Source organism: Lucilia cuprina, chromosome 4 (genome assembly GCF_022045245.1).
Source record: "Lucilia cuprina isolate Lc7/37 chromosome 4, ASM2204524v1, whole genome shotgun sequence".
NCBI classification, from domain to species: domain Eukaryota; kingdom Metazoa; phylum Arthropoda; class Insecta; order Diptera; family Calliphoridae; genus Lucilia; species Lucilia cuprina.
The window spans coordinates 23,040,231-23,067,285 of record NC_060952.1 but is presented as its reverse complement, the minus strand read 5'-3'; the positions used below and the strand labels follow the sequence as shown (position 1 = coordinate 23,067,285).

General features: G+C 26.5%; 1 protein-coding gene across 3 annotated transcripts in view; it reads left to right on the top strand.

Annotated features, from left to right (window-relative positions):
• Positions 1–6,871: 6,871 nt before the first annotated feature.
• LOC111675765 (DNA-binding protein D-ETS-4) overlaps positions 6,872–27,055 on the top strand; it is a 49,024-nt gene continuing 28,840 nt past the window's right edge. The window contains exons 1-2 of one of the 3 annotated variants that reach the window (XM_046948760.1): positions 6,872–7,049; positions 10,426–11,297. In XM_046948760.1, the coding sequence (XP_046804716.1) occupies positions 11,148–11,297 (150 nt within the window). In that variant the 5' untranslated portion in view covers positions 6,872–7,049; positions 10,426–11,147. Of the gene's footprint in view, positions 7,061–7,446; positions 7,960–10,425; positions 11,298–27,055 lie in introns of those variants that run through there. The other 2 variants (XM_046948761.1, XM_046948762.1) reach the window with 2 other exon arrangements.

Sequence of the window (27,055 nt, the reverse complement as noted above, 5' to 3'; positions counted from 1 at the left end):
TGTTTACCTAAATTGTCTTAGTATTACTTGAACAATAGTAAATTGAGTTGCAAACCAAATTTTTTGCCAATGCTTACTTTAACTCCATACGTATGATAAATATTTATACACTTTGCTATAACTGACTAAAATAGAGTTTGTTGACTAATTTATACCAACATTTAGTCTATAAACTAGTCCATTGAATAATCTATAAACTAGTTTATTAACTAGTCAATAGTGACTTTGTGAAAAGTATGGATAAGCAGTCAAAAAAAAAATTTTGTGCAAACCCAAATCTCTCAACTAAGTATTATGAAAATTTATCCATAATTTCACCCATGGTAAGAAATTAAGCTAAAGTATAAAATTTCGTAAGCGTGTGTAAAGACGACTGTTCAAAGAACTATAACTGGTCCAAAATTATTATTAACATTGTTATGTCTTAGGTCGGGATCACGTAATACTTCAATGCATTACATCACAGTAATCCCAAAACTACACCCTTGCTAAAACTGGTCCCTAACATGGTCCTATATAGTGCAGTATTATAGACCATGTTTTCGTGTACTCTAATAATTTTTGCTAGGTTGTTTAACATTTTTTTATATAAGACAGTTTTGCGGGGTGTATTTTTGACAAGTTTTCAAATATACGTCAATACAATTTGCTTTAATCTACATGTCTATAAAATGTAGCATTTATTTTTATTCAAGTCTATTGTATTCACGTACATATACGTAAATGTATGAAAGTATGTACATGTTTTTGATTGTCTTGTCAAATCTTTTATTGTAACAATTTATTCGTTTTTATCAAACTTATTTTTTCTATATTTTACTGAACAAATTCCATCGACTATCGAATAAGTAAATATTTTCAACATTTTCAGAAAAAAGAAAAATGCTTTAATTATTTCACTTTTGATTGAAAAATTTTAAAGCCTAATTTTAGGCAGTAAGCAAAAAAATTGCCAATGGATTAATGTAAGTTATATTCGTACATATGTTTTTAATTCCGAACAAACAACTGAATCAGAATTTACATTTATTTTTATACTAATGATAGTGAGCTGGTCCGATTCTTTTGCACTTTGAGAGTTTTATTTTGTCTTATATAAGCAATAGTTATACTCTAAATATAATTTCTTTTGAAATATAATCTTAAAAATCTTATTAATAAATTTGTTTCTTTAAAACATCTTTACATAATGTAATGCATAATACTTTTGTGGTGGTATAGAGTAAGCTTTTCAAAAATAATACCCAGCACAAACTTGAAAATGACTTGCAATTGTAACCATTTGCCTATTAACATACTTTTCAATGTCTACTACATATTGTTTTGATTACATAAAAGAACTTTAATAACGTCTTATTAAACGTGTTATATAAATACATTTTTAAATAATTTTTTGAATTTCAAACAAATATCTGGTAAAGGAAGTTTTTCCTGGGCATTTGTATAACAATCTCTACAGCAGTTGTTAAGTCTTTCAATTGAATCTTACAAGAATCATTTATATGGATTTCTAGTGCGGATATAATGCTTTTAGAAGAGGGTTGCTTTTTCAAATATATGTACATGTCTATTTTATGATATTTTTATTTTTGCATAAAAAGTTTTTTTTTCTTTTTTCCTTTTACGAGATTTGTTACCTTTAATATACGAAATGATTTTGACATTTTATTTGTATTTCTTTATAAATACATTTTACTAAAAACAAACTTAATTTTTTTTTGAGAGCTATCAGACTAAAGTTGTACATTGATGTTGATTTCTATTTAAAAATTTAATATATAAATAGATATAAATTAATATTGAAAAATGACATATTGACCATAAAGTAAAGAGTTTTGAATAGTAAAAAGTGTACATACAAATTCAATAATATATGATGCATTGTATATATCCTACAATAAAAAATTAAAAAAAAAAACTTAATTAATTATTTTAAATATTAAGCCTGTAATTAAGTGTTTTATATTGTTAAATAAAAAAACAAAAATAACTTTACTTTAAAGTTTTGTTAATAGTTTTCCAAAATTACAAACTATTTAGTAATCGTACCATAATCACCACAAACCTTTAGCAGTAAATTGAATATCCTTATTTTATCCCCAAAATCAATTTCTACCAATAACAAGTCAGTGGATTTAATTCCATTTTTTCAATTGAGTTGTCAATAATTAAACTAATTAGTTGACATAAAAAAGGAATAAAAAACGAATATATAAAGAACCAACTTATTAGCCTTTTATCCTTTAAATACAAAGAGAGTAAAATGTTATTTTTAATTGGCTGTTAAAACAAAGGCAACGAATTAGGAAAAGAAACATGTTGGAAAAAATAAATTTAAAATTATAATAGAACAGTGGTGATAATGACAGTGACAAGTGAAGCATTTTTATCAATGTTAAAATATTCACACACAAATAAATTTCTAGGCAACATAATATAAAAGATAAAAAAGACGTTTACCTAAATCTTATATTAGTTTAAATTTACATGATAAAAAATATGGCATAAATGGCTTGTTATGTACGCTATATAATGATTTAATTTTGTTCTATAAATGTCAAATTCAAATGTCCGACAGTTCAAAAAGTGTCTACATATTTTCTACGAGTTTTGTATTTCTGTTTATAAAACATGATTACAGACTCACACAAATAGTTATTTAAATCGAATATGTCTATCTGTTTGTTTATTTTTGGAAAATCTAATATAACTCAGACTCAATACAAAGCAACAAACGGTTTTTATTATAGGGCTCTTACTGAAAATAAACGATGCTTTCAAAAGATTGCTACCATTTTTGGGAGGTTTAAAGCCTTTAATAATTACTAGAGGTAGTAGCAGTAGTATAAGCAAAAATACCAACGACGAAGAACAAACATACACACACTCAAAATACTATTTAAAGACAAATTAGCATATCATAACAATAACACAAACGGAAGGAAATATGACGTTAGGCGAATGAATGAACAAATGAATGTTTTAATCGAAAGAAAAAAAAACTAAAACAAAAACCAAAAGACACCAAACAATGAGAATTTATACAAAAGAGTTACAATATAAAAAGGAATGGCTGAATTTTGGCGACAGCATGAAAATCTTAAATAAAATTTTATACAAAGGGGAGGTGAAAAATTATTCACACTCTAATTACTTTAACATCACTGACACGAGTTCGAGTATGGTGACAGCATCAATCCCACCGGTGGCTGTTAAAGTAAAAAAGTAGGTGGCGGCATTTATAACTCTAATACATAAGTATATCTTAAGCAACAGACTTGCAAGTAAAATTCCAAGAGTATGTATAAGGAAATGTTTACAAAAAAGAAAGAAAATATTACACGTAGTTATAATGAAAATAATAATTGTATGTATTTTGTGTCACAGCTGTAACATAGTAATTTGAATTTTAAATTAATTTACGTTTACCGGTGCTGTAAGAAAAATAAATCGACAGGCACCTGAAGCATATTACATGAAAACATACACATCTAGAAATTTACCTACAAACATGAATACATTTATCTATAATATTTATAAAGTCGTTGTTATTATATCCTTCATTCTTATATATTTTTTATATTTTTTATATTCATTTATTGTATTTTAAACAATCAACAAACGTTAGAATAAACCATAGAAAATCTTTCATATTTTCGTATATATGTATGTATTTTTCTTATGATTCTTGTTATTTTAATTCAAATATTTTTAAACATCCTTTAGAAATAAAGAATGCATTCTTTCCCGAAGAACAGTAGTATGTAAATCAGTCTTACAAATATGAATATAATTGTAATATATCATAAACATCGGTACATAGATTGACTTTTTTTTCATAAACTTATAATTTATTTTTGAAGAATATAACAACTCAAATGTGTTTTTAATTTTCAGAATCCAAAATATTTTTAACACAGAAAATAAAAAGTTGTATGCTAACCCACTGTAATCTTCTTTATGACAACTATCAAAATACAATACGGTTGCCTGGTTATATTTCGAAAGATTTTAATTTCATTATGATTTTATTCTTTAGTTGAATGTACGAATACTTAGATAACTACTTTAAATTCTTATTAAATATAATATTCGTATGAAGTAGAAACAAACTAAACAAACTAAATCTTATATAATTTTGTAATTTTATTATTTGTATTTTTTAGGTTATTTTATTAAAATTTTGTATCTGGAAAATATCTGAGATCTTCATTTTTTTAACTGACAGACAACCCAGTTTACAAACTTATTTAAACTTACTAAACTGAATATGGTGAAGAAAATAAAATTCATATTTATAACTACTGGAATTATAATATGAGAAGTTAGGGGACTATTTTCAGCTATGCCGAATCATAAATACCATACACCTGTAAGCTTGATTTTACGAAAACGTAACTAAATGTTTTTTGAAAGGTATTATATAAGTTGTGAAAGTTTAAATTTTGCTATCGTAATGAGCACCCTCATTAATTGGAAGTATGGAAGACAAGGCCAATTACAGACCTATCCCGAATTTTGGCATGGTAGTTTATATGTTCTTTAAACACATTCATAATAAATTTTGTATGAATATCGATTTACATAATTATATGTGTTAATTCAAAACATATTAAAGTTTAATATTATTCCTACTTCATTTCTTCTTAATTAATTATGTGTGTTTAAATATTTTTTTAGTGACCCTTATATAGGAGCTATGATCAATTATGAACCGATATGTGTACATCTACCATGGTAATATGATTTTAGTTTATATTATAAACATATGTGTAAAATTTTATGGTAATACAACTATTTTTGATGGAATTTCTCATAATATGTACCTTTGTATGGGGGCTATGGAAAATGTTGGATATTGAACACAGCTATAGATATCTTTGGAAAAACTCAGAAACTTTTACTCATAATTTTTTTGTTATGAACCTTTTTTACTGATTTTCAATACCAAATTGCTTGGGAAAATAATGAATATATTTAAATAAATATTTTTAAATACTCTATGTTGAAGGGTATATAAGATTCGGCCCAGCCAAATATAGCACTTTTACTTCTTTTATTCAATATTTGTTGTTAGGCGTTAATGCAGATAAATGTACAATTACTACGAATTTGCTTATGCAACACAAAGATATTATTAAAACAAAAAAATATGTTACATTAAAATGATTTTTAATTTAATTATTTATAAAACAATGGTATTGCTTATAAATATTTAATATAATTTATATTTAGACAATCGTGTTTACTAGAATATTCAAATAATTAATTGTCGATCGGTTAATCGCTTAGTTTTTGACAATTAATCGTTCGAATAAATGAAAATTGTCAAATTTCAAATTACTATATATTTTCTACAAAATTCAATATTTTAATAATAAATGTTCCTCCTTTTCTAATTTCTAAATAGTTTTCCTATAGTAAAGAAAATTTATTTGATCATTTTTATTTCAGTACTTCTAATTCTTGAAAAGAAATCATGGAAATAATTATATCGTCTCTTTTTCTAAAATCAGTTCTTAGAAATTATTGTGTTCTTAAGTATTTCTAATAAGTTCTTTAGAATTGTGAAACTCGTTGAAAAATTTAAAAAAACAGGAATTTTTTACATAGAAAAGCATTTCATATAAAATGAACTGAAATTTAGCATAAATATATTTTTTGTTAATGCAGTTAGTTTGATATTAAATAAACAAAATCGGTCTACGATTTCATAAATCATATAAAGTCTTCTTAATATAATGTCTATTACGCAGATAAAAAAATGTTAAGAAAGCATGAATAGCAATTAAAAAAATAATTTTAATGAATCTAAAATATTTTTATAAGATTTTATAAGGGATAGTCAATAATATAAATATCCCATCAGAAAATGATTTCAACGACCATTACACGCTTAAAAATAACATACATTTATTTAAAATATCCCATTTAAATTGTGTCAATTTGAAAAAATAAAAAATAATTTAGTTTTATATAAAAAGTCATTACTTTTAGACTAGTAAAGTATAGGATATAAAAATTTTGAATAAATGACTAAAATATGGTAACAGAAAATAAAAGGATCGATTAATATAATATAGGACCACTTTCTGAAGTTCTCTTGAAATATATGGCACATAATTTAATTGCAGTCTCTACTTCCTATTTTACTATTAATTATTACTTAATTTTTATTATATATAATAGATCTCTATACAGAGTTTACTTTCCAATATAACTATAATAATCCAGCATATCGTAATTGTTCACATGTTTTAATCAAAAGCTACAGTTCAACTTAAATAAAATTGAACATTTTATTTCGAGTGTAAATTGCAGCTTTTGTAAAACAAGAAACTTTTTGCAAAATGTCATACATACAACAACTAACTAGAGCTAAAAAGAAACAGGTAAACAGCAACAAAACTTGTCTTAAACTTAAGCACAAAGCTACTGGTCTTTAGCCCAGCATAAGAAAAGCTTTAACACGCGTTTAATGAATGGATGTATGGATCGATCGATCGGACAAAAAGAGGCGGGTGCAAATAAACAACAAAATAAAAAACACGAGGCACAAGCAAAGCTTAGACAAAAATACTTAATTAAAGAAACCGGTTTAACAAAATAATAAAATTGTATATAAAAAAGTATGTATGTATGTATGTATGTATGTATGTATGTATGTATGTATGTATGTATGTATGTATGTATGTATGTAGTATGTACTCATATAATAATACATACTTATATATGACAAGAAATCTTTTTAGCAAAACAAACAAGATCCATGGGGAGTAAGCAACAAGAGAAGCTTGATGAAAGAAAAGAAAAGCTTTTTCGCATACAAAACAAAATCAAATTTTCAAGCGGTAACAAACATTAACTGCAAAATCTCAATCAACACAATTGAGCGAAATTACTAAGCGAACGGTTAGATAAAGCGGAGAATTGAAAAATTAATTGATTTTATTTGTTTAGTACTTTTAAAATTTAGCATTTAATTTATTTGCTAATTGTAAAAACTTAAAACGAGAGAAAAAAACGAACTAAAAAATTTAAAAAAAAATGTAAATAAAAGGTTAAAATTTTTTATTTAAATTAATGGAAATTTTTTGCAAGATAATTAAGAATATTGTTTATTGTTTCAAAATACTAAAATAAAAACAAAACTTTTAAATCAGAGATCATTATCACATATTTAAAAACAGAGTTTATGGCGCATGCGCTATGTGTTTGTGTTTTATTTTTTATCAAAAACCTCATTATGAACATGGTTGTCTTCATTCACAAACTTTGAGTTCAAAATTTTGAGTGTTTTTTAAGGGGAGAGTGTTTCTGTTTTGTTTGTTTGTCTTGTCTTTTGGCGATTATGAAATAATAACATATACAATATAAACCAAAATTATGTAAAAAAACAATAAAAACAACAAAATATAAACAACAGCAAAAAATTGTTTAAACTAAAAATCCAAATAAGAAATTAAACTAAGAAATGTGTTAAAAATAACAACGAAGCAAACTGAAATTTAAATACAAACATTTGTATGTAGTTATTAATAATTGTAAATACAAATAAAAAAAGTCTGATAACAACAATAAATCAATAGAAAACGAATTTCCTTTTCTAATGCAAAAACAGAACATGCAGAAAGAGAATGTGTTCAATACAAATAAAATCAAAAATGCAAAATAAATGTTTAAAGAAAAGTGAAGCTGCCTTGTAAGCCATAAACAAAAAGCCAGCCACATGCAAACTAATAAACAAACAGACGACAACCAAATTGTTAAAACAAGATTCTGTAAACACATTAACAAGTATATTCTATCAAGTTTAGAGGAAGATAGAGTAAAAAAATAACAACACAGCGCATGCGTCTAGTCATGCTAATGATGATTATCATGTCGATGCATTTATCATAATCACTGCTAATATTACATTGCACAGTGGGCTCTAAAAATAGTTGGCCAAACAAAATGGTAATTTTTTATATAAGTCGTATGAAAATTTGGAAATATTTTTGTATTGATATCAGATGTCTGTAAATATACGAACATTTTTGAGAAACGCTATTTATAAAACTTAATGAAGACTAGAGACTCTTCAACTATAAGATAATTATTCATAAAATTCAATAAAAATATAATGGAATCCCTTTTTTATGAAAATGTTTTTGAATAAGACCTTTAATATTATTATTCGATTGCTCCTCGTACGTCTAAAAGTATATATATAAGACGCAATATCCGAAATATTTAAACATAATTTAGAACGGTTTTTATTTATTACCTTATCTTGAAAAAACTTAGCTAAAGAAGTCACATTTAAACCAAATCATAGCTTATCCTAAATAAAAGTAACTCACACAATATAGTGGTTGATTACCATTATATTACAACTTTTTATAATAGATGTAGCGAAATATATTATTTTTTCATGATCGTGAAAAAGTTCCCTCACTAGCGCAATAAAGGGTTGTGTAAATATTACTTTTTCTAAATGAGTGAAATACATATGCATTTTGTACAATACTCATACAATTTTGTAATATTACCTTTACAGCCATGTTACAAAAGTTTCAAGTTCCTTAATTTATATTTTTAATTTATATTTTTTTGTTATCATTATATACATACATATACATATTTCAAAAATACATAAAAACAAGTAAGAAATTATAGTCGGGCGAGGCCGACCATATAATACCCTACACCTTTGACAAAAATATGATGAGATTTAGTTGCCATAATAAAGCATTTAAGTTGTATTTTACCTTGCCTTAGATATACATACTTAAGCCGTTTATTGTTGAATAAAATTGTGGACATTTAAGTGAAATTGTGATGGGGGCTTTTCATAGGGGCTAGGGTCATATAAGAACCTATTATTATGGAATTCGTGGGGGTCATCAAATCTTGTATACAACATGGTTATTGCAGCTTTTTGTCGAGATATGAGTATATTAAACATAATTATGAACTTAAAAGCCCTATTCGGCGGGTTCAGTTGTATGGGGGCTAGGTGAAATAATGGACCGATGGTAACCATTTTCAATAAGCTTCGTCTACGGTACCATGAAAGATCATGTGCCAAATTTCATTGAATTATCTCCAAAATTGCGACCAGTAGTTTGATTACAAGGTTACAAGCCCTATTGGGGGGTTCAGTTGTATGGGGGCTAGGTGAAATGATGGACCGATCTTAACCATTTTCAATAGGCTTCGTCTCTGGGACAATAGAAGATCTTGTACCAAATTTCATTGAATTATCTTCAAAATTGCGACCTGTAGTTTGATTATAAGGTTTACATGGACGGACGGACGGACGGACAGACATAGCTAAATCAACTCAGAAAATGATTCTGAGCCGATTGGTATATTTTAAGCTGGGTATAGGACCAATAATATTGTGCGTTACAAACATCAGCACAAATCCAATATACCCTCCCCACTAAAGTGGTGTAGGGTATAATAAACTAAAAAATCGATTGTAACGAAATTTGTACAAAGGTTAGTACTAATGGATGGCAGGTCAGCCATACAGGGTGTTATTCAAATTAGTAAAACTTTTCACCTATTGGTCGAAGAAAAATTGTCTATTAGCTATTTTTCGTATGGTTTATTAGTATATCTTACAAAATATGTAAAATGTTTTGAAATAATTATCATTTGAATGTTTATTGACACTAAATAAACTGAGGAATTTGTAATAAATTTGTAAGCGATTTCTGTGTTATATATAGTATATACACCAGATCGACAAAATCGAAATCAAAATGTATTACAGAAAATATGTTATTGGTAGCCTTATGATTTTTCGACCTAAAATAGTCAAATTCTAAAGTATGTACATTAGAGCGTTCCGAGGAACAGCGCTTTAAAGAATTTCATGTAAGAATACGAGAAAAATACAGTATATATTTTTGAAAGAATCTCAGTACAATATGTTAAAAGATTTTTTTTCAAGTATTTTTGAGCTGAGCACGAAAAATTGTTTTAAAGGAATATAGATAGCTTTTTCTTCAATCTTTTCAAAAACATTTTTTTAGTGCCATAGTGCAATTTTATTCAAATAGATTTTTTAATTTGGTTCACATGACACGAAACTGCCCATATGCAGTTATTAAAGCTATAACTATTATTTAATTTCAAATTGGATCTATACAAAGAAGAAACTTAGTAAGATTGTAACCTTTTCCCTATCTTTAAAACATTTTCCGCGGCAAATGATTTAAAGTTTAGGTGTTTATTATAAACAAAATATACTACTAAAAATGTACTTGTGATTATATTCATAATGTATTAAAATATTGGTTTAACTCTTATCTTTTATGAACTACATATTAAATACTTATTGAAAATTACCTGAATAAATATTACTAAAACTACTTGGAACCCACTGTGCAATATTGAACACATTACTTAAAAATATATGTATATTTTTAGATGCATAAAACGATCGTAATGTTAAAGTGAAAAGTAAAATAAAACAAAAAGATAATGAATAAACATTCTAGTAAACAACTCAACGAAACTGCACTAAAATCTACAGCAACGCCACCTCCTCACTTTGAATTTCTATAGAAAAGAATTCCCACTGTCTGATCTCAAATCTAAACACCACCAACCAACAAACAGCTATCTAATTTATAAATTTCGCAGACACAAAAACAAAAACTAAGAGGACTTATTTTTCTAACTAAATGTTTGCGATTCAAGATTCATTTCAAAACAACAGATAAATTTTCCAAAAATTTGCAAACAAATAAAAAAAGAACTGAAACTACAACAACACGTCTATAAGTCTAGGAAAAATCTAGTTTTAATTTTCTTTTTCTATAAAAACCAGTCAGCCACTTAATCAGTCTGTTGGTTTTATTTCAATTTTTTGCTTGTGTCTCTCACTCTCTTATTCTTTCAACGCGGCTGACAACGATAATGATGATGATCATGAATTAAAAAGAAAACGAATTACAAAAACAACATTAGCATTAGAAATAGACAACCAGAACAACAACACCAACAATAAAACTAGTGCAATACAAATACCAAACAAAGTGAAGAAGATAAAAGCAGAACCTGAAAAACATCACTTGTATTGAGGCTCAAATTGTTTTTGTGCAGATTTTTCAAATTCCCTTTTTTGTTGTTTACAAAATAAATAATCCATGGAAAACTGCAACAAAGAAAAAATGTTCTCTTTTTCTACAACGACATCAACAACAACACTAGCAACATCATCAGAGGCAGCAACAACAGCAACACCAGCAGCACCGCCACCATCACAATTAACGAAAACAGTAGCAAATGCTTTAAAGGTAAGAATGATGAAAAATATCAAAATATTAGCAAAGTAGATTTTTATATTGGTACTTTTTTTTGTATAATTGTACCAGTACTATTTATTTAATATTTTATTTCAAATCAAGACTAAATTTTTAAAGATAATTTATATTTTCAACATGCATTTTCTGTTTTCCTGCGTATATTTTGCTTTGGTACTAAAAAACTACCCGAAAAGTACTTTAAGTAAAAACGATATTAAGAGCAAACTTTTTCTTAAGAAAAAACTTATCGCCTACTTAATTTTTGAAATTATCGCCTACAATATTGTTTTATGTTTTTTATTGAAAAAATTATTACATGTAATATAACAAAATGTTTTTCTATTTCTCCAACATTATTTCTATAAAGAAAATCTTGATTTTTATACATAGAATTTGTGGCCCATTTATATATTTTCTATGAGAAAACAAATTGTGCCTTACATTGGATTCAAATGTTACGAAATGATCAAATATCGTACTAATGTCTTGTATTTGAAAAGATAAAATACTTAGTATTTTAAAGTACCAAGTAAATGCTCTTTCAATTGCACCAACGGAAAGATCTATTGTAACAAGTTGTTCATCCCAGCCAGTCATACATATTGTTTGTAACTATGTCTAAAATAGTGATAGTAATACATATATACATATATATGTTTTTTTAAATGTATGACCATAATTAGAGTTTGTTCTAATTATTTCTTTCGCTTTTTAGTTGTTGTCTTATATTTTTTCTAATTCTTTAAACGCAATTAATTTCATTTAGTTATGTTTCTATTTTATTTAAGTTTTTTTACTTTTATTTTGGTATTTAATCTAAATTTTAATGTATATTTGCATCCATGTGTGTGTATAATACTAAATTGTTTATATTTTTAGCTAAAAAAATCAAAATTGTGTGCTTAAACGATAACCCCTACTCTACATTCTACATACAATATATTCTTATCATTTTTGTATAGAAACTTTTTTCTCTATTAGATTTCTATGAAAATTATTCACTTGTTTATTATTAATATATACATAAATTGTTATATATGTATGTACATATTGTACTTATTACAAATTAACATTTACTTGTTTATATATTAAAATCTTCCTAAAAATTAAACATATGCGTGACTTTACAGATTTAGTTCGTTGCTACATTTTTTAAATACAAATTATTAATTAAAATTTAAATATTTATTTTGAATATGAAATTTTTCATAAAAATAGCTGGAATAGTTAATATATTGATTTCAACTAGTTTTGTCTGCAAAAGTAGACAATATTCCTTGAATTATTAAAACTAATATCCTAAAAGTTCAACTTAAGTAAATCTCTAAAAATTGTATTATGTATATTAAAATATTATTTGTAAACATCTCAAGTTGATTGCTTTTAACTGCAAAGTGGAAATCTTAGTTTTTGCTTATTAGAATACTTTTAATTAGCTATTGTAAAATATACCTTATATAGTGTATTTTTTACTAAAAAAATAATGTAAAATAGTGATATTATTCATAACTTGAACTCATTGTTTGATAGAATAGAAAACTATTTTTAATTATAACAACTTTCAATCTGCTAAATACCATTTAGTTATTTGTTTTGTTAATATTTTTTATTATTCAACAAGAGTTTTTCATTTTGTTTAGAAATACAAATAAAAAAAAAAGAAAGAAAGCAAAATATTACGAAAAAAGAAAAGAAATAAGATTCTAACAATTAAGAAATTCTTCGAAATGACATTTTCACTTTAGCAAATGCTTTAACTAGAAACAAAAATACACACACACAAACAAAAATACAACTAATAGACAAACAGACGGGAGAGACTAAGAAATAGTTAGATGGATGAATAGACAATTGGACAGATGGACAGACACATTTGCAGCAAATATAAGAGCAAGTACGTATGTATGTGCGTATATGAAATAGAAAAAGCTTATGACCATTTTAACGATGACCAACAAAACAAGACATTGTTTTAGAAAAATAAAATTCTTTTAATTCTATTACACTGAATGTTAGAAACTATGAAGCCAATAGCTGCTGCTGCCATCATCCATTCAATGACTCTTAAGATGGTCTTTAAATGCATGCTAAGACGACACTTTACAAGAGACCTACTTACGTTTCTTTCTACTGCTGCTACTTTTTTATACCCACCATCATAAAGTTGTTTGGGTCTATTAAGATTGTCATTTCGTTTGTAACTCATTTGTCGTAGACCTACTTTATTTCTTTTTAGATTCTTAAAAGCATAGCATAGAATTCCCTCGGAAGTAAATAGGTGATTGCAAACTTAAATAAAAAGTAACTTCTTATATTTTATATTTATAATGGGTCTACTATTATACCTATATAACTATGTTATAAATAATACAACGATAAATTGTAATTTTTACATTAATGATGCAAAATTTATATTGTAAAACAAAGCGGACATCGGCACATATTAGATCCAAGGTCCCCTTTAAAAAGCGATTATGCTCATCATTACTGGCTAATAAAATACAAGTAAATTCGACATAAGAAAGATTCATAACAATCAAAATCCTCTCAAAATTTTTTGAATTTTTTTGAGGTACAGCCTCTAACTTGATTCCTTTAAACCTGATACAACTTCTTCTAAGAATCGCCGTAATGCTAACACAAGTACATATTAATATCGAAATTATTCGTAATGACATATGAATCTGATGTTGGGTATATTAGATTCGACTTTCCTGCCACAAACTACTGTCATCAACATCATCATTGTCGTAGCCGTCTGCATCATGATTGCAATCATTATTATCATTCGCATAAGTACCACATTATCACAAGTATTTCTAATAATAAATTTTCAATTGTATGCTGAATGTCATGACAAGAATAATAAAAAAAAAAAAAAAATACAATAACAACAGTAATACTTAACTTGAGTACAAGAACAACAACAACAGATAACAGAAGAAAATATGTAAAGACGTGTGTCGTGTTTAGCACATATCACACAAAAAGTTACAATATAAATAGAAATGAAAATAGTTTAAAATTTTAAAGTAATAAGTAGTGTAAAGTGCTTAACGAGGGCGCTACAATTATTATGAATTAGATTAATAAAATATATTTTTTGCAACTTTATTTTATAATTGTTTATTATATAAACTTTAAAGTGTTTTTAAATAAATCTCTCTATTCAAGTGCTAGAATTTGTCCTATCAGATATTGGTTTTAAAAGTTGAGTCACTTGTCATAAAATCTTCAATATGTAAATTGGTAAAAAATGCGATTTAAAAAAAAAATTAAATATCTCATTTTTGCATCAGGATTTAAAAATATTTCCTAAATTATTTAATTCTTAGTTTTGAGATTTGACGTCTTAATATTGTTTTTGGTGGGCATAAATTAACGATGTCGTATATTTAAACAAACCGATAATAGTGTCCATTAGTTTATAGCTCGACTAAAATATTTACTTAATAATATTTTCCAACTGATATGTGATTGATACGATGATGAAAAAGTTACTGTGTACACATGAATTTGATTTAGATGAATGATTATATTTTAGTAGTTTTAAGATACAGATGCATTTTAAAGAACGGCGACACTTGTATGTATTTTCTTTTTTATTCTAACATTGTTGTTGAGTTCCTTAAAAAAATTAAAAGAATGAATTCAAAATGAAAGATTAAACTCTATAAAACTTTATTGATTATAACTTTCTAAGTAGCGTTTGTTTATCGTTCCAAAAAGACATATAAGAAATACGACTATTAATACTTTACTCAAATTCTATTGCAGAAAATTTATTTATCATTTATTTATTACTTCCAAAAAATGTTATTAATTTAAACGCTGTTAAAATAGGTTCGAACACGTACAACGAATACACCACCTCCGCACTGACAGCCTATAACAAGTAATACAAATTCAATAATATTTGGTCCAAAACTAACCGAAGACCCTATAAATGGTCTTTTAAAAATTTCTTTCAAAGTTTTAGAAGCTTCATATTTGCATTAGTATTAGCATAACATTGAATGTTAATTAGTTGCACATCAACTTTATTTCAGTATTTCAGATTATTCGATATTACGAATTGTTTCAAAAATGAGAAAAACAATCTACAAGATTGGATTCCTTTAAATGCTAGCACAAGATCTTATGTTTACAAAACATGACGTTTTTTTAACTTTACCTCTTCATACGTTTCTAAACTGACAAAAATGCAAACACATACAACGTGCAACTCTACTAACCCACTGCAAGCATGTGTTTTTTTGTTAACGCAAATACAATGTGTAAGCTGCAGCATCTTCTATTAAGTTGACAACCTTGCACATCTTCGTTGCACTTTTACCAGTTTTGTTTTTCTTGCCTACTTAACTGCCTCATTTAAGTCTGTCCATCCGTTTATATGTCTGTCTGCCTGTTTATCTACTCTACTCTGCTCTGGTCTGGCTATTTTGTTTTGAAATCCTTGCAATATGGTCATAATAAAATAAATACTGCCACTTACAACAATTCTATAAATGCGTTCACGTATGTGCGTACGTACACTTTTCATTTGTCCACATTAGATTTTTTTAAATGCCCCATAATTTGAGTTTAAAAGGAAATGATTTTCAAATGACATAAATAGTTTCTTTTGTATTGTGTTTCTTCATTCGCAGCTATTGTATGTTTAGAATTGGCAAAAGTAAACGAAAAATATAAAAACTATTGTAGCATTCATCATATGACTGGCCTTGTGTTAAAGAAAAAGTTGTTTGTATAATTATTTGTATTAAAAGGCGAAAAAAACTAATATATACTTAACAATTTCAGTGCTAATGAATTGTAATGAAGAAAGTTCTGAACGTCGAAAAAAGAAAAAAGTAAAGAAAAAGTAGTTTTTAGAGGAGAAAATTGTTTTTTTTTTCTTTTTGGATTTTCTTAAATAGCTTTAGTTAAGAAAAATACTAGTACAATTTTAAATGGTTGTAAAATTATTAAATTAAAAAAGATGATAAATGCTAATAAATAGAAAACTTTTTTCCAACAAAAGCAGTTTCACAGCTAGAATGTTATAGTATTTTTTAATTATACCCCAGCATTATAATTACAAAAAAAAAGATATAGAAAAATAAAAATTTTCAACTACATAGTTTTTATATTTATTTCAGCTCTTTAGGTAAATATTTATATCCATCGCCATAAATTTAATTACAGCCATCATGAAAAAATGGGAGGAATATTAGTTTCATTTCGCATTAATGACTTCGAAATATTAGTCATTGATCCACAAAAGTTCGTCTGTTCAAAGCACGACATGGTCCTTAATGTTCCCTTTTGGTAATTACTTTGACTGACTTAAAAATAATCTATAATTAAATCTATCTACATAGAACACTTCTAACTTATAAGAAAAATAAACAAAATAATTTGTTTTTAAAAATGTTTATTTTTAATTCCTAAAAATCCGTCCATAATAGACGTAAACCGCCGTAGAAAGCCTTATTCCAAATTTCACTCATTTGTTCATATTAATTACTTAAAACATAAACATAAATGTGTAAATTGATTATTACTGCATATAATTTGGTGGTTGGTTTTACATTCCGTATAGCCAAATATAACACTCCTCTTATTGAATATAGTATTCTATCACTAAATAAATCTTAATACACAACGTACATTAACAGAAAAGTTCAATAATTAAAAACCTATTTTAATATGTTACAATTACAAAATATTCAACAGAACTTTTTTTGTTAAAAAAAATCATGATTAATTTTAATCTTAAGGAAAAACCCATTTCAGATACAAAATAAACTAAAACCTGATAAAATAATAATATATTTTAACCCTGTTAATTACCAATTGAAATTTATATATGTATATATTTTTTTTAATTTTAACATTTTTTATAGCAAAATCTAATAACAATTTACAATCAATGTATGAATATATTTTATTAGAAATTATGCATTTGAATTGCAAAATTATACACTCATGGAAAAATTTACGGTTTTCTCCTTAAAACAATAACTAGGCGAAATAAAAACAATTTAATTTTAATAAATGAAATAGAAAGAGAATAATATAAAATAACTTAACACAAAAAAACAGCATATAAATTTCTACAGGCAAAATCAAACAATTACACATAAATATTTATCAACATTTGTAATAGTTTTATGACAAAATTAGTTATTCATTTTTTACAATCCTCTATATGCATGTATTTATTTAATAAAAATCTATTGTTTTACCAGAATATGAATTTTAATTTAATTTTTACATTTTATGGTTAGAAAATATATGTATATCGTCACCTTAATTTAGAAAAGCGTAAATTATATTTGATGAATATTGATTGCAATAAAAATGAAATAAATTATATTTTTACATCACTTATTTAGTGATTTGTTATGTCCTACACCAATATAAAGGGGAGAATTTGTTTTGATGTGTATAACTACAAATGTATACAAATAGGCTAAGTATCTTTTCTGAATATATTTTATACTCTAGCAAGTGATAATGTTATATTCGGTTTTGCCGAATTTCATATATCCAGCATCAAACCGTATGCCATAAAAGGAATGTTCCCATATAAACATCATTGTGATATTTGGAATATGGCTTAAGTACATTTTTCTCCAATTTTTAAACCGTGAGCGTATGAGTAATTTTCATAAGGTCTTCTTACCTTATGTATATGCGTCAGTTTTTTATAAAGTTTTGTACATAGATTTTGTTTAGTATAGAACTTGTTTATCTCAAATTTTATCGCTATATTCGTATTTTTAAATAGGGAAAACCAAAACTACATATTTGCTAAAGGAAACCTTTTATAGGGGCTAGAATCAGTCGATATTCATTGCTGTACTTAGAATCATTTTCTGAGTCTATTTAGCTATGTCGGTCCGTCTGTCTGTCCGTGCGCCTGTCCATCCGTCTGACCGTCCGTCCGCCTGTCCGTCCACGTAAACCTTGCAATCAAGCCTAAGCTCGCAATTTTGAAGATAATTTAATGAAATTGGGAAATTTGATGGTTAAGTTCGATCCATTATTGTAACTACCCCCAATACAACTGAACCCGCCGAATAGTGCTCATATTAAAGTTCATAATAATACCAAGTTCTATACTAGCCTTGATAACCCTCATGAACTTTATAATTATAGGACATCATTGGACCCCAGCCCCTATAAAAAGCCCCCTTCAAAACTTGACTCAAATGTTCACATTTTTTCAAGAATTAATGGCTTATGTATATATGAGGCAAGGTACAATTCAACTTAAATGCTTTTTTATAAAAACTTAATCACATATTATTTTTGTAACAGGTGTAGGGTCCGCCTCGCCCGACTATAATTTTTTACTTGTTTTTATAAAAAGCTTATATGGGGGTAGGGTGAGTTACTAACATACTCCGTATGAAATTTGGTTCATTCGTGTAAAAGTTTCTTATGTCGAATTGCATAACCGTATATTTAAGCAAGTAATAATCGTTTAAGTAACTACACGGGTATAGATACATTGTAAGGTCAATTATGGACCGATCCACATACAATTTGATAGAGAGATTTTGGCGCGTAAGGAACTTACTTGTGTTACATTTTATCGCTATACTCTAATTTTAAAGTAGTAATGAGCGTAAAGTAATTTTTTGGAAAGAACCTCAAAAAATTATGTAAAGAAATTTTAGCAGTAAGATCAATTATTGACCGATCGACATAGAAGTTGAAAGATAGATTTTGGCTCCCGATCCTCACAAAACTTGACAGAAATATTTTGCGAAATCCAAATTTTCATTAAATTTGTCAGACTTACATACATACGAGAAGTTCTCATTAATAATAGAGCTAAAAGGGATTTTTTTGTTTGGCGTAAGTTGCTTTTTGTTGCGTTATTGCGTTATTGCTAAATTAATCGTAGAGTTGGAAATTTTAAATAACCGTTTTTATTAGCCTTATTTTAAACACACTATAAAATACGGAAATTTTCGCCATAAATATAAAAAAAATGTTTTGAAAACCGATCTTAGTTACGTCTTTTTTAAATCTAATTGGCGATATGTTCATTTAACTAATAATAATCAGACTTAATTGTTGAACAATATTATACATTTATATAAATATTTTTATATATATATGTAAATTTTTTTCTTAATTTTATTAAATAATAATAACTATGTAGCAAATGTAATATTAACCACTATTAGTAAATTGTTATTTAAACACAAAATTTAATAAAAAATCAAAAACATAAATTTTCATGTACATTAGACCGACTAAAAAATCATGGTGCTTTAGTTAAACTTTTTAAAATATATATTATTTTGTTATATGATGTTTCCAAAAATATTGTGTTTTTAAAAATCATTTCAAATGATATTGATTAAAAAATACTAACATTTTAAAACTTATTTAGAAAATACCTTTTTTCATGAACGTTCATAGGTACACTTTACATATTTTGAAAAACATTATAAAACAGAGCAAGTTACATTTTGCAATGAGAAACAAAAACACGATTTTGCTTTCTATACGGAATAAGCCGGTCCAATGTATATAGGTATAATGGACACGTGCAGTATGATTTGCACTTGTAGTGCAATGTTCAAACGACATATATTGCAAAATAAACAAAATGTCAAAAAATTTATTTTTATTTTATTAGAAAATATAGTTATTTCAATATCCCAATAAACCTATCGTTCTTTGGTTTATTGGGATATTGAAATAACTATATTTTTTAATAAAATAAAAATAAATTTTTTGACATTTTGTTTATTTTGCAATATTTGTCGTATTATTTTTTTAGGGCGATTATGATATCATATTTTCAATTGAAGGTCTTATTGCAGTAACCCACCACCACAGTTCATTTTTATATGATTTATGTGATTTTTTAGCGTATTATGGTAAATTGACGATTTTAGGTTCATACCTCTTGTTCATTTTAAACTATTTGTAAGAATTTTTATTTCATAAACTCGATATACCACATATATTTTTACACTTTTTAAGAAAGTCCTTTGTAGTGATGAATATAAAAGCGGAATTGATATTTTTTTTGTTGTTGTGATAAAACAAAAAAATATATTTTGGTTGAAATCTCAAGAGATATAATTTTCTGAAATTAAAGTGGCTTATCATGTTACTGCTGAAAAATAATTTCATTTGTAATTTTGTTACTTAACAAGTTCTTTCTAATGTTCGATTGCAAGACATAAATAAATTTTGCTTATAAATTAACTTTCATTTATCGAATATATCATATATAAAATTCAAACTATTTACATAATATAAAGTTATATCTATCATGCCAAATTGACAAGGACATTGCAGCATATCCAATAATCTTTATAAAAAGGTGCCACAATCATCAGCTTATATAAAAGGTTTACGCCTGTTACATAAAGTGCCCATCGAAACCTCTATTGAACAATGCCAATGAAATTTCTTAAATCCAACAAGAATCGAAACGCAAATTTATCTCAAATTTTAATCTGAATATTCAGTTTAAACCCCAAACAAATGTGTTTTGTCATTCTATTTGAAATATTTTTTACCTATACCTTACAACAGGACAACATATAAATTTCATATTGAAAATAAAACTTATATATCGTTATTTTTGGAAATTATGATGGCGAAAACGATACTAAAATTTTACGGAAAAACAATATTATAAAGAAAGATACAATTTAATTTAGTCTGTAAATACTATCTTTTCCGATACGAGAACGATATTGCTGGTGATTTTTTTTACCTAGGTGATATCATTTCGATATCATTATAATATCGTTTGGTTTATTGGGATATATCTAATGCATTTATAAATTAATTTAAATAAGAGCACGATTTTTAGCAAAATTTCTTTATAATAACATTGTGATTCAATTACTTTCTTATTAAAAACTTTTCTAGCTATAAATATTCAATTCAGAAGCGTCAATGATTAAAAATATTAAATCTGTGAAAATGACTACATATGTATCTATATATATAAAATTCTAACGTTACTGACTGACTGACTGACTGACTGACTGATTGACTGATTCATCATCGAACAGCCTAAACGGTTAAAGCTAAAGAGCTGAAATTTGGACAGGGGGTTGGTCTCCCACCAAATAGATCCACCAAGACGGGATTTTTGGAAATTCGAATGTTTAGGGGGTAAAAAAGGGTAAAAACGGGTAAAATCGGTAACCTCATATCTCCTAAACTAGAAAAGATACAAAAATAGTTTAAAGCTTATCGTCGTTCATTTAAAAAATAAGCGGACAGGTGTCTGGTACTTTTTTCAATTTCGGCCCCTTTAGGGAATAAACGGGTAAAAACTGTATTTTGGTACTTTTTTTGCACCCCATGTATCTTTTAAACCTGTGAACATTCAAACAATATTTTTGACTCCTTCATAACTCGACGAAAAAGTAAAAATATAAATTTAGTACTTTTTGGTTATTCGGATGTTTAAGGGGTGAAAATTGTACCTATTTTTGGTACTTTTTTCATAAAACATTGATTTTGGTTTATTAACTTATACATATAAATACGTAATAACGGGCTCCCACTACGATGTTGCAACATTTTGGAATAGAATTTTTATTTCGTTAATGAAATTAAGCATGTAGACCCCGGAGTAAATGAGAATCTATAAAGGGGACTTTTTGGTACTTTTTCGTTCTTCAAAAGGTACTTTTTGAATTTCCTATAATATTGAACCTAGAAACATGAAATTAAGAATGTAGAGCCCGGAGTAAATGAGAATCTATAAAAGGGGACTTTTTGGTATTTTTTCGTTCTTCAAAAGGTACTTTTTGAATTTCGTGTAATATTGAACCTAGAAACATGAAATTAAGTATGTAGAGGATGGATTAAGTGAGAACCTATAAAAGGGGACTTTTGGTACTTTTTCGTTCTTCAAAAGGTACTTTTTGGATTTTTGTATAATATTGAACCTAGAAACATGAAATTAAGCATGCAGAGCCCGGAGTAAATGAGAATCTATAAAAGGAGACTTTTTGGTACTGTTTCGTTCTACAAAAGGTACTTTTTGAGTTTTCTATAAAATTTAACCTAGAAACATGAAATTAAGCATGTAGAGCCCGGAGTAAATGAGAATCTATAAAAGGGGACTTTTTGGTACTTTTTCGTTCTTCAAAAGGTAATTTTTAAATTTCCTATAATATTGAACCTAGAAACATGAAATTAAGTATGTAGAGCCCGGAGTAAATGAGAATCTATAAAAGGGGACTTTTTGTTACTTTTTCGTTCTTCAAAAGGTACTTTTTTAATTTCCTATAATATTGAACATAGAAACATGAAATTAAGTATGTAGAGAATGGATTAAGTGAGAACCTATAAAAGGGGACTTTTGGTACTTTTTCGTTCTTCAGTAGGTACTTTTTGGATTTTTGTATAATATTGAACCTAGAAATATGAAATTAAGCATGTAGAGCCCGGAGTAAATGATAATCTATAAAAGGAGACTTTTTGGTACTGTTTCGTTCTACAAAAGGTACTTTTTGAGTTTTCTATAAAATTTAACCTAGAAACATGGAATTAAGCATGTAGAGCCTGGAGTAAATGAGAATCGATAAAAGAGGACTTTTCGTTCATCAAAAGGTACTTTTTGAATTTTTTATAATATTGAACCTAGAAACATGAAATTAAGTATATAGAGTATGGATTAAGTGAGAACATATAAAAGGGGACTTTTTGAAACCTTTTCGTTCTTCAAAAGGTACTTTTTGGATTTTTGTATAATATTCTTTAAAAGGTACATTTTGAATTTTCTATAATATTGAACCTAGAAACATGAAATTAAGCGTTTAGAGCCTGGATTAAGTGAGAACCTAAAAGGGTACTTTTTCGTTCTTCAAAAGGTACTTTTTGTGTTTTTTATAATATTGATCCTAGAAACATGAAATTAAGCATGTGGAGCCCGGAGTTAATTAGAATCTTTAAAAGCAATCAGGGACTTGAGTAAATGAAAATTTAAACTGGAATATTTTCTGGTACTTTTTGAATTTTCAATAATATTGAACTTAGGAACATTAAATTAAATAAAATAGGTCCTTTGGTACTTTTTCGTACTTCACTGGTACTGGTACTTTTAGAGCTTTCTAAAACATTGAATATATAAACATAAAATTAAACACGCAGTATCCCAATTGAACGAAAATTGTAAAAGCATACTCTGGTACTTTTTTGTTCTTTTAATAATACTTTTCGAATTTTCTGTAATATTGAACCTAAAAACTTTAAATTGGACATGTAGCTTCCTGATTGTATAAAAATCTTTATGCGATTTTTTTGGTTACTGGTTGAAAATTAAACATGCGTCATCCTGATTTAATGAAAATATATAAAAAGGCACTGTCTGGTACTTTTTCGTTCTTCAACTGTTTTTTCTAATTTTCTGTAATATTTAGACTAGAATCATAAAATCAAACTTAAAGAGTTCTCTAAAAGGGGAATTTTTGATATTGCAGATATATATACATTTACAATAATGATATTTATTTTATTCCATTACGATGAGGGTAGCGAAGCACACTGGGTATAGCTAGTATAAAATAAACAAAGAAGCCTTTTATATGTTTATATGATTTTGCTCAGATGAGTCTTATTTTATTAATAAGTTTCGTATGGGATTTATGTCTAATGTAGACTTCTCCTAATAAAATTTTTAGAAGTATTAACCCAAAAACTTTAATGTTTGCATTTATACTTATTTTTTGATAACATAATTTAAAAGTGGGTACATAAAAAAAAGTTAAATATTATTCATGTTTTTTTTTCGAATAAAATTACATCATATTATTATAATATTTTAGCTATTACTTGCAATAGCCTCAAGAAACTACTTTAGAATTTAATACCCAGCTTACCTTAGGTATTATTAAAACACATCATATTATAATATGCAATAAATGACACCTCCCCTAAGAATCGATTTATATTAATTTTATCTCAAATGGCATTGAATGATTTAGCCTGCATCCAGCCTCAAATGATTTTGCTCTCACATTTAGTCATAATTGCCAAAGGCCTGAATATAAATAAGTAAATCATTGTTTCTGTATTTTGGTAATTTACATGAATGTACGTAAGTTTTTCGTTACAAACCACTATGGTTGAGATGACCAATGTCTATAATATGAAAGTGATAGAAATATATTCTTGGGAAAATTTTGTGGAAAATTACCGATTAGGTGATGTAAAATTAACAAAAGGTGTTTCATATGTTTCATTAATTTCGAATGAAAAACTAGAGGGTTTAAATTTACAAAAAATACAAGTAAGGTTTATTTCTTATAAAAACAGTTTGAAAAATTAAAAATAAATGCAAGAATGAAATTATAGTCGGATAAGGCCGAAAATACCATACAGCTGTAACAAATATAAAATGTGATTTAGTTTTTATAATAAAGCGTTTAAGTTGAATTTTACCTTGCGTCAGATATACTTAAGACTTTTTATAGAGGCTAGGGTCAAGCCCTATTCGGGGGTTAATTTGTATGGGGGCAAGGTGAAATCCAATCTTAAACATTTTCAATGGACTTCGTTCCTAATAAAATAGAATATCACGTACCACATGTACCACATCTAATGTTTCATAGGGGCTTTTCAAAATAGTCATTTTAAATATTATCTTAGTTTTTAGTTAAAAAATCTGTATTTGGAATTACATATATTAAAATATAAACAACAACTTTCAAGACTTGTCATTAAAACGTAAATTACTTAATATTGATGGAAGAAAAATAACTTTTCTGTTGCACCGAAGTATGGCCTATTATAATGCAGTAACAAGACGTAAAACTAAATAAAAGTTAGCACACAAAGTGGTCTCTTAAACCATAGTGTAAATTTAAAACTAATAGTTATGAATTCTATGACATACATATTGAATATTTTGTAAGTATGTACTGAATTCATGTACGCATTCGTATATAATTTGACTATCAAGTCAAGGTTATTATGTATTTTATGTACAGTTCTTGTTTTTGGTTATAGTGGCTTGAGTAATGATGTGTTGAGATAAATTGGGTTGGGCATTGCTTAATTGTATGAGTGCTAAACAGTTAATGTTAATTCCTTATTTCTATAATTTGTTAAATATTCTAGTATTGATCTACATTTGTATGTCATTATATGTGCATTAATAAATGCATATATTATAGGTAAATGTATTATTATTTTAATATTTGTACTATTAGGCATAATTTTATATATGTATGTACATTATACAATATTAATATAAAGCTTATTAGGTTTTGATAACATAACCAATTTTTGGAAATATGTTCAAAGTTTATAAATTCTTTGATGATTATTATAGAAACCAGCTTTACTTCTATAACATGCTGTTCGAGAATTGTCAGCACACTTTCAAAAATCCAGATTATCAGATTTTACGTAAATAGTAAACGTGCGACTATTAGACTATTTCAACAAAACTTACTATTTTTTTAATAAATATACATACAATAATCTACATAAACTTTATTTTATATTAATTCGTTTTGGTAATGCCATGTTTTTATTTGTATCAAATATTCTGCCTCAAGCTAAACACCAAACAACTTAAAATATTGTTGCTTTTTCATTTTGTTTTATTTGTCAGTTGTTGTTTAATTTTCTTGCATAAGATTTATTTATCTGATCAATAGTTAGTTTTATTATTATTGTTATTATTATTCTATAGATACATACAATATGTACATAGGTACATACTATTTTGTATGTATGTTTAATCATTTTAATTTACATATGCATAAATGGAGCTATAAAATCTCAGTTACCCAGACACTCACATTTATTGTGATTTATAGAAAAAAAATATTCAGAAAACTAAAAAACAAAAATTTAACATTTCATGAATAAATTCTTACCAAACCACTTATAAAAAAAACACACACTCAATAAAGAAAAAAAGTAACAGTACTTAATTCGGCTTGGACGAATTTTATTACCCTTTACCATTATCCATATAAATAAAGTAATTTTTAAATAAAAATATATTTTTTTTTAATTTTGTAATAATAATATTTTATATATTCATCTTATAAATAAAATGAATAAAATAACCAAACGCCTATAATTTTACCATTTTTTCCAATATGCCTAGAAATTATAAGTCTTTCATATGCATAGGTATATATGTATGTATATATCTTTCTTTTGATACAAATATTAATTACTTTTGTATACCTACGGAATTCCCTATCGATTTATAAATCAATTTGTGATTTAATACCGAATATATCTGGGGACTTCTGGAACGTAATTTCAAGAACACACAACATATCTGTATACATGTTTTTATACTATATTACGAAGTTATATTATATAGATAACAAACGTATTGACAAACTTAAATGTATATACTCTTCTCAAGAAGGTGAGGCGTATTAAATAACAAGACTACTTAGAATAAAAAACTAGCCAAATCATGTTTGATTATTGGTATGATTTGTAAAAGTTGTATATGTATTAGTATGCAGCGATTCTCAACTAACCTTATTTTAATTGGGCTTGTGTACATTTTTTCTCACCAAGGTTTTAATAAAATCTTGATATAGTGTATCTGTATATACACTGTATAAAATATTGAGAATCGCTGATTTCATTGTGTGGTTTATTATTGTTGGTCATTGTTTAGTTGGCGTACGCAAATTGTTCTAATGAATTTTTAACACTTTATTAAATATTCTTATTTATTTAATTTTTTTTCTTCTTATGAAAATATTGTTGTTATTCTTGATTTT